Here is a 13,398-nt window from a genome sequence, read left to right as displayed (position 1 = left end):
CGATGCCAGTCATGCCGCCACACCCTATCTCGGCGCGTGGCCCCGCCCCCGCTCCAGGACGCGAGGGCGTGTGGAGGGACGCGCTCGCAGCCGATTGGTGAGAGCAGGTGCCGCTGACGGCGTCGGGTGTCGGCATTGGACAACAGGCCGGCAGAAGGCCGGCTGCCCCTGAGGTGGGCGGGGTCAGGACGTAGGTCCGTGCCACTAGCGGCCAGGCCAGATGCCCCTCCCCCTCTCCACGGGAACCTCTTCCTGGGCGGGAGCCGGAGTGACCCGGACGAGCCGGGGTGGGAGGAACAGGGTAAAGTCTATACTTTTTTCTTAGGCGGCAGCCGCTGCCCCAAGGCCTCTGACCCGCTGCTTTTGGATTTTGCAAACCGGTCAAAGACATCCGCTAGTTGGCAAAAGGGCGCTAATCCGAATTATGTGTTCAGGGATTCAGCAGTTCCTGTCCTGATCAGTCCTAGGGGGTAGAAGGGCCTCATAGAAAGACATACTCAGAAATAAGAGAGCAAGGGGTAAATTGCGCCAGTTCCGTATTTGTGACTCAAAAAACAAAAAACACAGTTGGGAGTGTTCTGTTGCTAAATTACACTGCAGACAGCCCATCTATTCTGAGATGTCACCAAATGAAAAGCACTTGAGCTTTTTTGTTGTTAATCTTCATCCAAGGATATTTTCCCATTGATTTTTAGAGAGTGGAAGGGAGGGGGAGAGACAGAAACATGGATGTGAGACATAGATTGGCTGCCTCCCACACGTGCCCGGATCAGGGCAGGGGTTTGAGTCTGCAACGTAGGTATGTGATCTTGACTGGAATTTAATCTGGGACCCTTCAGTCTGAGGGCTGACCCTCTATCCACTGAGCCAGTGGTCGGCAAACTACGGCTCGCGAGCCACATGTGGCTCTTTGGCCCCTTGAGTGTGGCTCTTCTGCAAAATACCACGTGCGGGCGCGCATGTACAGTGCGATTGAAATTTCGTGGCCCATGCGCAGAAGTCGGTTTTCGGCTCTCAAAAGAAATTTCAGTTGTTGTACTGTTGATATTTGGCTCTGTTGACTAATGAGTTTGCCAACCACTGCGTGACTGAGCCAAACCGGCTAGGGTGAGCTTTTTTTCAATCCACGCCAGTGGACGTGCTTAGAGGGAAAGAGACATCAACATGAGAGAGAAACATTTATCAGTTCCCCTAAGGGGGAGGTGGGATAGAACCTGCAACGCAGGTATGTGCCCTGGCCAGGAATTGAACCTGCAGCCTTTCTGTGCATAGGACAATGTGCAACCAACTTGAACTGTTTCTAAGGTGTGTACTTAGCCCTAGCCAGTTTGGCTCAGTGGATAGGGTGTTGGCCTGTGGACTGAAGGGTCCAGTTTTTTTTTTTCTTTTTCTTTCTTGTTTTTTTTTTAATGAATCTTTATTGTTCAGATTACAATTGTTTCTCCTTTTTCCCCACATATCTCCCCACCACCCAGTTCCTACCCCCCCTCTGCCCTTACCTCCCCCCCCCGCTGTCCTTATCCATAGGTGTATGATTTTTGTCCAGTCTCTTCCCATACTCCCCACACAGACACCCCTTTCCCCCTGAGAATTATCAATCCACTCCCATTCTATGCCTGATTCTATTAAGTTCACCAGTTTATTCTGTTCCTCAGATTTTTTATTCACTTGACTTTTAGATTCACTTGTTGATAGATATGTATTTGTTGTTCATAATTTTTATCTTTCTTCTTCTTTTTCCTCTTTTTAAAGAATACCTTTCAGCATTTCATATAATACTGGTTTGGTGGTGATGAACTCCTTTAGCTTTTTCTTATCTGTGAAGCTCTTTATCTGCCCTTCAATTCTGAATGATAACTTTGCTGGGTAGAGTAGTCTTGGTTGTAGGTTCCTGCTATTCATCACTTTGAATATTTCTGGCCTGCATGGTTTCTGTTGAGAAATTAGCTGATAATCGTATGGGAGCTCCCTTGTAGGTAACGAACTGTTTTTCTCTTGCTGCTTGTAAGATTCTCTCTTTGTCTTTTGCTCTTGGCATTTTAATTATGATGTGTCTTGGTGTGGTCCTCTTTGGATTCCTTTTGTTTGGGGTTCTGTGCGCTTCCTGGACTTGTAAGTCTATTTCTTTCATCAGGTGGGGGAAGTTTTCGTTCATTATTTCTTCAAATAGGTTTTCAGCATCTTGCTCTCTCTCTTCTTCTGGTACCCCCATAATTCTGATGTTGGTTCGCTTGAAGTTGTCCCAGAGGCTTCTTACACTATCTTCAACTTTCTGAATTCTCTTCTCTTCATGCTTCTCTGGAGGAGTGTCCTTGGCCTCTTTGTATTCCAAATCTTTGAGTTGATTCTTGCAATCCTCTAGTCTGCTTTTGGGTCTCTGTATAATACTTTTTATCTCAGTCAGTGTATGTTTAATTTCTAGTTGGTCCTCATTGAATTTATCGGCCTTTTCCATGAAATTCTTGAAAAACCTTATAACCATGGTTTTGAACTCTATGTCCAGTTGCTTGTTCTCCTCCATTTCTTTGGTTTGTGATCTGTTTCCTTGCCTTCTCATATTCTCTGCTTCCCTGAGTTGGTAGGGTAGTTTTGTGTACTAGGTGTCCTATTGGTTCAAAGGGTCAGCCTCCCAGTTACTTGAGGTGGACACTCTTGGTGTACCCTTGTGTACTGTGTGTCCCCCAGCAGGAGCTACAGCAAGGGCTAGTTTTCTCCTCCTTTGCTTGGGTGGTTTTGGAGCAGTCTGACTGGAGCTGCAGTTGGTTAAGCTGCTCCAGAACAGGCCATTTATATGCAAAAGCCGCTGTGTGGAGCCTGGGTGGGTTTGTAGAATGTGCGGGGCGGGGCCTCAGGGCGTCACTAGGCTGGGGCGTGGCCAACGGCGATGGCTGGCTTCAGCCGTCTCTGCCTTTCCACGTTTCCAAGTCCCTGCGCCCCGCGCTCCAGCGCAGTAAACAATGATTGCTGGGCGCACCACTGCAAAAAAGTCACTCTCACTTTCCGACCCGATGGCCGAGAGTCCAGCTTCTCCCCGTAGGTGCCTGGGTCCCCTGAGTGTCCCCAGAAACTGGATTTCAGAGTAATCGGGAGCTTGTCTCCCTGCGGGTTGAAGAAAAGCCGAGCACCCAGCCGCCCGCCGCCGGCCCGATTCGCGTGCCTCCGTACCTCAGCTTTTCAGCGATTGTGCTTCTTTCTCTTCTTAGTTGTAAATCTTCCACTCAGCCAGCTTTCCCGTGGTTCTGGGTGGTAGACGTTTTTGTCTTTTAGTTGTATTTTTGAAATTGTTGTGTGAGGCAGCAGATTAGTTGTTTAACTATGCCGCCATCTTGGTTCCTCTTTGGGTCCAAAGTTTGATTCCGGCCAAGGGCACATGCCCAGGTTGCGGGCCCATCCCCAATAGGGTTCGAGCAGGAGGCACCCAATCAGTGATTCTCTTATCATTGATGTTTTATCTCTCTCTCCCTCTCCCTTCCTCTCTGAAATCAATAAAGAAGTATATTTTAAAAAAGTGCATACTTAAAAAAAAGGCAGAAACAATAATTATTAGATCAAGTATTAGTATGTATTTATGCACAATAATAAAAACAGATTTACAAGTTAAACTGGAAATTTAAACATAAGAAGTTTAACAGCTTTTGTTTATTATATTAAATAACCAAAACACCTTTTATTCCCAAAATTGGTAAAGAATAAATAATGTAATTTACAATATGGTACAAAAAGTAATCAGGAAGGACAGGCATTCCGCTTTATACATACACTGTATATGTATATTTATTATCTATTAAACAAATTCACATCTCAAACAAGCCGAAAACCTTAGATGATATGGCTTAACGATTGTTAAAAGAAACAGCAGTAAGTTCTGCTGCCTAGACCAGAAGCTCTGGAGCCAGTTATTCTGTTACAGAATGCAGGGTACAGGTTGCTGTAGTGCTTCCAAGACTGAACTTACTTAACATGACTTACAAATTACTGTGGGATTAGGCGAGAGCTTTGACAGTCAGGAAAGGTTTGCTGTGGTTTCTTTCTTTTTTCCCCCCTTAAGACAAAGTGCCCTATTTCCTCACAAATGCATCTGATAGGTCTCAAAGTTTTAAACAACAAAAACCCACAGCAGCTGCTGTTCTCGTCCACTTATTTCCAGTGTTTCTATTCCATAACTTTTCTCTGCACAGGTTTGGATTGGATGGTAAAAAAGCTATTACACTGAAAAGGAAACCCATCACTAGTATACAGAATGATAAAGAATGGGCCCGAGGCTGAGAACCCAGAGATGTAGGAAAGCAAGTAGATCAACTTATGAAATGTTTCCAATTATCCCCACTCCCAGAGCAAGTGCTCTACACCTAGAAGATACAGAGAAAAAAAAAATGTGATCCTAAACCTCATGTGGAACCATGAACTTCGATCTGCCTCTGCATTTTCTAAAGAAGAAAATGCTTACCATTGGATAGTCACAATAAGAATTAAGGCCACAACACCAACTCCCTTGAGACCAGAGACAATCTCAGTCTTTACAAAAGATGAATCAGCAAAAAGATGCCAGACATTAGAGTGACCATGGAAATAGGTCTCAGAAACTGATCTATTCTTAATTATAACATGCTCAAATGCACAAGGAAGCCACAGGTGCATACTGAGACTATGTCGACTTTCACTGGAAAGGCAGAGAAAGATGCAGCAGGTGGGAAGCTTGGGTCTTTTGAAAATTCCAGCCTTTAACAATTACTTTGTGTGTGTGTGTGTGTGTGTGTGTGTTCTTCACCTTGCTTTTCAGATCTGTTTTGAGTTGAAAAGGATTCCACTTAAAAAACATCTCCTACAGGTCAGTGGAGCTTTTCTTCCCCATCCAAACATACAACATACCCACCACCCCTTACCTTGCCAATTTCTAAATTTAAATAGGAAAGCTTTGAGTCTCACACCTGGGTTATGCCTGGAGAACTGGCTTGTCACATACACACTTCTCTGGTTGCTAGGGAAGCAGAATTCTCTGGAATCTTCTGAGTTTTTTTAGAGGTGAGAAGAGTCAGTCTACTCTCCTCCCTAACCCACTTCCCCACTGAATGACACTGGCCAGTCAGGTACTCCCAAAAGGATTCTATGCCAGAAACCCAGGCAGGGGCTGCAGCTAAATAGCTACAAAAGCTGATCCGAGTCTCCAGAGTTTTTCTCCTTTTAGATGTCACTGGGGTGACAGGTGCCAACCTACCAACTAGACTGCCTTGAGGTGACCCTGATGAACAAGCAACTCAGGAGCCCTACTGTCTCTGGCACAGTACACACTGCCACTGGGCATCACATGCAGCTCTAATGTTACTTGGGGTTCTGGTCCCAGACGGGAGGAGTTCGAGGAAGCGAGTCATGGCCTAAACGTGGCCTGGTCTATTATCCTACTGCAGACCTAACACAGTCAGATGCCCAGAGAGTGAGAGTGAGTGTCAGAGAGTGAGATCGATCCCGATATTGTTCAGGTCAATATAAGGTGCTAATTTCAGAAAGCTGATACATTGATCACAAAACACAAGTAGCTTAAAAATACTCTGGTTCAATGTTGTCTAGTTCTCTTAATAAAGTGGTAGCATGTCCCTTTCTTTCATATCTCCAGAGCTTTGAGACTTTTCCTAAGAGCCTAGAAGGCTTTTTTTTTTTTTTTTTTTTTAGTGATGTTGGTGCCTAGAACCAGATCTAAAAGAAGGAAGCCACATTAGAGGCAAAAGCTTCAGAAACAATTGAAACAAAGAAAAGAAGCTATTGCCTAGAAGCCAACTGTCCTGTTTCCTCCATGGCTGGGAGCGAATGACCCTGCCTGCAGCCTAAAAGGGCTGCAAACAGCTGGTGAGACAATGGGGTCAAGAGTGTCCACTCTTCTTGCACACACAAAAGACCTTTCTCTCCTTTTCACACAGGCTGCTCTCTCATTGGGGAGAAGCCTCTGTAGAGGACCAGGACTGCCTTGATCCTGCCATTGTAGAGGATCAAGAGCTGCCATTTTCCACCAGTCAGGGGAAGAGGAAAGGTGAGCAACAGAACGAAGATTGGTTCAGGTGGATGATGCTGGCTGTCGGGGGAGGGTGAAGCAGCAGGTGGAATGGTGGCTCAGGTATTACTAGTCCAACACAAGAGCACTGGCTTCTGGCCACACATAATGTGGCTAAGGAGTGAATTAAGTGTTGAGTTTCCCAAGGCTGAGCAAACACAGGAGCCTTGTTAGCTCCATTCTGGGGAAGAACTGGACACTGGACTACTTGCAATGGTGACAACTGGTCACCCAAGGAGGCTCACTGAGTACAATACAGGGATGTGGTAGTGCTCTAACTGCATCAGGATGTATGACCCTTGTCTGCATTCCCTGAACAGGAAGGAGCAAAATAAGAGACCACTGGGCAAAAGGAGACATGGGGGATTAAACCTGCGCATCACAGTATGCTCTGCTCTTAGGCCAATGAAAGGAAGAGAAGACTGAAAAAAAAAAGAAATTCCCCTGCAAAGTACATTTGTCTCAGATGCTAAACAGTAACACATCAGAGGTTCAAGGACTCATCAGGAAAGTCTTAACTGTGGTTAGTTAAACAAGTGCTTAGGATCGTCCCAATAAAGAGAAGTAACATTATAGATCACCTAGAAGAAACTTGTAGATGGATGCAAGAAGGAAACCAACTAAACTGGTTTACCTCCTCATTGTCTAATTCTTAAAACACAAGAAAAACATTCTCCAACAAGCTTAGCAGGATTCTTTTCTAAAAGTCCATAGAACCTGGACATGATTTTTTCCCCCCGTCCTGTTCAGAAAACACATCTAGATAGGGAAGCACTAGGCAAGGATCAGTATTTCTGAGGTGATGGCTCCAGTTACGCTGCCCTGGGACCCTTCTGCTGTCCTGTGATCAGTGTCCCCTGAAGTGTCCGCTGTCTTAGGGTACAGATACCACCAAGCAAAGCCCAGGCCAGACCCAGCTGTCCCCTGTCACCCCCTCACCCCCTTCCATCATCACTCTGCAGAGAAGCAATCAAAGTGTGGTACAGGTTTGGCAGAAAGAATGCAGCCATGACCTGGAGTCTCCTTATAGAAAGCAGGGAGATTATAACTCCCCAGGGCACAACGACTACGCTGGGGCACACACCCACTCCCCTTTCTTTCAGAAAGAAAACCGACTAAACTGTCCAACACAACCACCAAGGCAGATGCATGGGCAGAAATGTGGTCATTACACAGACCCCAATATGAGATCCCACGACTGGCGAAGAATGGCTCCAATGCCACAGTGATGTATGACATTCCAGGACTCGTCCTTATCTCTCAGGCCACTACTGCCCTCTCCCCGTTGGGATATAGCTTCCAGCATTTTGTGTATTCTGGGGTGCAGAGGTGTCTCTATTCTGACCATCTTCTGGGGGTCCTGGGCTAGATTTGTGTTTCCTCTACACCTATCACAGTTGAGGACTGGACCACCAGCCCTGTAAGCTCTCCTCTGACGCCTCCAGGATGCCCCCACCACGAGGCACGTTGTATGTTCACTGGGATAGGTCACTGACAGGGGGGCCACTTCCACTGCCATCAAACAGAACCTCTCGGCGGCTGGGCTCGGCAATGGACAGCTCCTGGGCCAAGTCGTTGAATCGAGATATATAATCAACGCTGTTTTCATTCATCATGCACACCAGCTGGGAATCCACGACCTGTGGGCAGAGGACACAAGGTAAGACCACATCAGCTGGTAGTGGCCTGCCACCTAGACTGGAGGAGACTCGCCACCATCAGGACTTCCAGGAGAAGGTGAATGAACTTGGGTCTCTCTACGGTGAAGACTGGAATCTCCCATAGACTTGCCATGTAATGGTGGCCTAGTCCTCTGGGAAGAATCTCAGAATCGCCCATTGTTTTGAACTCTCACTGTTTTGACAAGTGTGCAGGAGAGCCTACTGTGAGCCTGGCACAGCTGGTTGCTGGGATCAGAGCAGTGCTTCCCTTTACATGAGATTTGTCAGGGAAGACAGTCAAACAAACAGGCAAACGGCACAGAGTGGAAAGCAGAAACTGTGGGGTGGCCTGGAGGAGACATAAGTGGAGAAAGGGGACAGAGTTTGCCATGGGGGGAAGGGGAAGCACATTCCTGTCAGAAGAAACAGCAAGTGCAAAGGCCCTCCCAGAAACAAGAAAACTGGTGGATGTGACCGTGAGTAAGGACAACAGTTGAATAAGAGGAGAGAGACTTAAGTGTGTACGGCAGGGTCTTAGGTACTGGGATTTTTTTCTGTGGACAAAAACATGGAACATCCTGCCATACAGTCTTCAGGATTTACTGTCTTCCTCCTTTGCTGGAGTGAAAGCCTCATGAGGACGGGCCGTTGTTTTATTCACTCAGTTCCTGTAGCAGTGCCTGGCACATCATGAATAAATTGCATGATATAATGAAATAAAAAGCCTTGGAAAATTCTGAGTAGAGCCTGAACCGAATTTTAAATCTTTTATTGTGAGAAATATAAAACAAACTTAAATTTGTTTTCAAAAAGTAGAGCAAACCCTGGCCAGTTTGGCTCAGATGTTGGAGTGTTGGCCTGTGGACCAAAGGGTCTTGGGTTTGACTCCCTGTCAAGGGCACACACCTCAGTTGCGGGTTCAATACCCCGCCCCAGTTGGGTTACATGCGGGAGGCAACGAATTGATGTATCTCTCTCACATCATTTCTTCCCCCCTTCCCCCCGCCACCTCCTTCCCTTCTGCTCTGTCTGGAAAAAAATATCCTCAGGTGAGGATTTAAAAAAGAAGGAAAAAAGTAGAATAGCGACTGTTTTCTCCCTACATATCCATCACCAGCTTCATCAATCTGTGGCCAATCTAGGCCTACATCTCCCACCCATTCTTTGCTCCCATCACTTCTGTTCAAATCCCAACATCAGATCATTTCAGCCACACATTTCAGAATGCACTTCTAGATGGTAAGGACTATCAGTATCTAAAAAACACACTCATGTTTTTTGAGTTGGAGAGTTCTTGGTCAGATCTTTGTGTTAAACAACTGCTATTTCCGGAGATAAATATGTTACTAGCTATGGATTTAGTAGTTAATGAATAATAGTACCTGTCTTTGTTCTGTGCTGCTCACCTTTGTGTGCAACAGGCCACCCAGAGATCTTGTTAGAAATGCAGGTTCTGGTTTGCTGGCCCTGGGGTGGGCCCGAGAGTCTGCCCTTCTAACAAGTCCAAGGTGTTTTGCAGCGGGTCCAGGTGTGTCATCTGGGGATGTCTGTACAGTGGCCACTTCCACAGGAGCCAGGGGCTTACAATGTCCACACAGACACAGGAAGGGAAAGAGACCAGCCTCGTTGGGACATTACAGTCACAAGGTGTTCTCTAAATAAAGGTTCTATGGCCAGAAATGCTCATCGAGGGGGAGGAAATGTACTATATTACTCTGTCTAGTTTGTATTTGGGTGAAATTTCCATTCATGTTATGGGCTGGCTTAGAATCCTCCAAAAAGCCTTCCCACAGCTCCTCAGATATTAAGACTCACATCAGGATACTGAGAGCTGAGGAGGCCATGGGACACCACTGTGTTAGCCTTGTCTGATCCAGGGTTCCCCTCAAGAATTATATATATAAAAGGCTAATATGCTAAGTGTCCAACTGTCTGACCGGTCGCTATGATGCGCACTGACCACCAGGGGGCAGATGCTCAATGCAGGAGCTGTCAAGCTGCAGTGACTTGGCAGTGACAGTTCATGGGTGATGCACCCCGAAACCAGAGAGGTTCCTCGCAGGTCCACGCGATTCCACCTTTGGCCATGGGTTATGTTGTTGCTGGGGCACTATTGGCTCCGAATCTAGTTTACTGCACACTTGCGTTTGCATTCCATACCCTGTATGACAGCAACTTTGCAGAGTGCCCTCTCACACTCTGGGACCGTTCAGGGGATGTCTGAGAGCCAGTTTCAGCCTGATCCCCGTAGGCCAGGCCGGGGGACCCCACCTGCCGGAGGGACCCTACTCACTCCACAGATGCCCTTTGAGCCACAGCGCCACCCCAGGTGCAACCGGCCAGGGAGGGACCACAGGAGGTTGGCGCCAGGGCGTGCCCAGCCCATCTTGCCCAGTCCTGCCCAGCCAGCCACCTTCTAATTAATGTCCTTTCAATGTGCATGAATCCGTGCACTGGGCCACTAGTCTTACTATAAAACCCCGAGGGACACCTACCAACAGCTCGGCATCTCAGGGAGCCAGGATTTGGAAATGTTGCTCCAGTACTTTAACAAAAGGACCAAGCCCATGTGGCATTCTACATGTGGAATCTCTTCATTTTAAGCATATCCTGTCTAAATTATTCTTTCAGCACCTGTTACTTCATACCTTGCCTTATAGTTAAATGTACTTGTCTCTACTCCTTCAATAAGTGCACATCCTTGCAAGCCTTTCTTGCTCAAACAACACTCATAACATGTTGGATGGAGCCTGGGTGGCTACATGAGCAGATAGCCTGGCCTAAGAAAGAGGGACAACTGCATCCTGGTCCAAAGATGAGGGTCACAAGCTGAGCCTTCCTGCACATCGAGGGTCTGCCATAATGTGACTTTTGTTACCATCACCCTCACCATGGGAGGAGCCTGAGGGAGTATCTGTGCCCTTCCTGCAGAACCCATCCTCCTGCTTGGGAGGCAGCAACAAGTAACGACACAGGGAGGGGCTGTTTGAAGGCCCTCTCCTGTCAGGTGCCAGCAGTGATGACAAAGTCACCTACAAGTGCTCTTTACTCTTCTACCAATGGCATCAGCCCCTCACAGAGGCAGCATTACCTGCCTGAGGTCCAGCGGCTGGTGTAGGCCACAATGAGATCCAATCCCTGCTTTGGTCGCCTGCAGAGCCCCCACAGTCAACCCTGAATTTCCCAGGTTTTGATGCCTTCAGAGCTCAGCTATTACTTTGTTGTTTGCCACTAAAATTTCCTTTCTCAGGCCAAAACCGGTTTGGCTCAGTGGATGGAGCGTTGGCCTGCGGACTGAAGGGTCCCAGGTTCGATTCCGGTCAAGGGCATGTACCTTGGTTGTGGGCACATCCCCAGTAGGGGGTGTGCAGGAGGCAGCTGATCGATGATTCTCTCTCATCGATGTTTCTAACTCTCTATCCCTCTCTCTTCCTCTCTGTAAAAATCAATAAAAATATATTATAAAAAAAAAAAAGAATTTCCTTTCTCAGAAGCCAGAAACCTGGATGTACATGTGCTGGCTCCTGGTTTTAACATCTTGATGAAAAATTCTTAATAACCAAACAGGTCTTCTTGAGGGACTTGGCCACCTCTGGAATAAGGGCTGGTGGTCAAGTCCAGGCATAAGATTGTGTACTTACCTCTGCCACGTCAGCCAGGGATCTGGACACAAACGAGTCTCTCGAGTTTCCATCTAGCAGGCTGGGGCCCAGCAGGGAGGTGCCACTGTGGGTCCCCACTGGAGTCGGCAGCATCTTTCGGCTTTTCTCTGAGATGAAGCTTGCTGCCAAGAGAAGGAGGATCAAACCCTGAGATGGCTTGGTCAGCTCCAGATCAGGGAAGAATCCTGAGGGCTGGAGGAACCCCCGCCAGGCCCATACAGCATTTATCTGCACGCTTGCACACAGCGCTTGGTGTGGAGCTGTGGCCAACCTGGTTTTTCTCAAATGAGGAGCCTTGGAGGGTCCTCAGAAGCACATGTAAGTAGGCCTCATATTTTAGGGGCCCTCAGTACTTCACTGTCCAGTCACCACTCCCACCTCCATGTAATGTGGTTTCCCATTTTTCACGATTTGTATTTGACTTTGCAGAGATCTGTATTGTTCTATGGACCTCTTTTAACAGGAAACACTCATCGGGTGCTGGCTCCCTGCATCACCCAAACCAGACCCACATTCTGGGCCATCAGGTGTGGCGTTCACACAAGGTGCTGACCCTGTTCAACATGTGTACAGCACAACCCCCTCTGGGGCTGCAGTGTGATGGCCATGTGCATGTACTGGCTGCGCTCTAACAATGCAAAGCGCATGAATCCCAGACATGTCCCGGAGCCCCTCTTACATAGGACACTGAGAGCATTGTGTCTTTCCCTAACATCCCCTTCCCATCACACGAACACCTGGTGCCCAACGAGGATGAACACATCCTGTGAACGTGCCAAACTGGTCAGCATGTCGCAAGACTGCTGGACTGTCCATATCAGAATACTGAGAACAGAAAGAGGGAAGCCAATTTCTTCTCCCCTGCCGTTGGTGGCAAGAGCAGAAGGCCCTAACAGGGGAGGGGCCAGGACAGCTGGCCGGACTAGAGAAGAGCACAGGGGACTGTGTGGGGAGATGGACGTGGGCTACATCGCAACTGGGCTGTGGGTTACAAGAATGTCATGTTTGCCAAAGCTCAGTGAACTGTACACTGGAGATGTGGACATTCTCCCAAATGTAAGTGGTGCAGAAAAATAAACCCTGGAAAACAAGCAAACAGTCCTAGTGGGAGTTCTGCCAGATGGCAAGGAGAATCCAGACTCCAGACCCCCACCAAGTTCACCATGTGGCGCCCTGCTCGTCCCTGCTGGTCTGGGACAGAGACCTGAGCACCCCCCACAGACACTCACCAAACAAGCTGCCAAGGGATGAGTCCGTGGGGTCGCTGGGGCACCACTGGGGGTCATGGGTGGGGGAGGCAATCCAGTCTGGTTGGGGGCTGCTGGATGGGGAAGGAAGACTCTTGGAACTGTCACTGCCATTTAGTTTTGCTGGAGAAAGAGGGACTCCTTCACCTGTCAACCAAAATCCTGGGTCAGAGACGCCACGTGGGGGTGAACAGCACTCTGCTTCTCCAACCTACCACTAAGGCAACGAGTCAGCACAGCTGTGTGCCACTCAACTCTGGAGGTCCGGGATCCCCTGCAGCAGGAACGCATACCCATCTTAGGGAATGACAATGGCCAGAGCTTCACCTAAATCCTCTCAAGGTTGCTTACAATAGCCCTGTGAATTACATGCTTTTCCCAGTTCACAAATGAGTGGTGACCTGCCACAGCCACTCACTACTAGCCTGTGAACTCAGCTTAATCTGAATCCATGGCCTGAATCATACCAGCAAGTGCCAACCACACCACTGCTACCAGGATATCAGTCCAACCCCCTCCTGGAACTTGCAAAACCCAAAGGCATCCACCTAGATTCATGACTAACTAGAACAACGGCCCATCTAATCCTGTTGGTCTCAAGGCCAGGAGCAGTCCCACCAGACCGTACACGGCTGTAGATCCTATCTGTACCTTGTTCACCAGTGCTGCCTCTGCCGGGCAAGGCCATATAGGTGGCAGGTGCAAAAGTGGGAGCGGAATGGGAACATACCCAGCAGGTTTGGCAAATGCTCACTGGGAGGTCAAGGACAAGCCTGGATCCCCCG

General features: G+C 48.0%; 1 protein-coding gene and 1 long non-coding RNA gene across 2 annotated transcripts in view; one reads left to right on the top strand and one right to left on the bottom strand.

Moving 5' to 3' along the window:
* The first annotated feature begins 20 nt into the window (after positions 1–20).
* Positions 21–5,723, top strand: LOC129148791 (uncharacterized). The gene is made up of 3 exons (XR_008555757.1): positions 21–97; positions 4,781–4,828; positions 5,668–5,723. It is a non-coding gene; the product is annotated as an uncharacterized LOC129148791 (long non-coding RNA).
* A 147-nt stretch (positions 5,724–5,870) lies between these two features.
* CRAMP1 (cramped chromatin regulator homolog 1) overlaps positions 5,871–13,398 on the bottom strand; it is a 69,732-nt gene continuing 62,204 nt past the window's right edge. Inside the window, exons 19-21 of the mRNA XM_028152904.2 lie at positions 12,596–12,760; positions 11,346–11,488; positions 5,871–7,683 (exon numbers count right to left, since the gene is read on the bottom strand). Of these exons, the coding sequence (XP_028008705.2) occupies positions 7,519–7,683; positions 11,346–11,488; positions 12,596–12,760 (473 nt within the window). The 3' untranslated portion in view covers positions 5,871–7,518. The remainder of the gene's footprint in view (positions 7,684–11,345; positions 11,489–12,595; positions 12,761–13,398) is intronic.

Source organism: Eptesicus fuscus, chromosome 4 (assembly GCF_027574615.1).
Source record: "Eptesicus fuscus isolate TK198812 chromosome 4, DD_ASM_mEF_20220401, whole genome shotgun sequence".
NCBI lineage: Eukaryota > Metazoa > Chordata > Mammalia > Chiroptera > Vespertilionidae > Eptesicus > Eptesicus fuscus.
The sequence above is the reverse complement of the archived record's forward strand: the minus strand, read 5'-3'. Positions and strand labels throughout refer to the sequence as shown.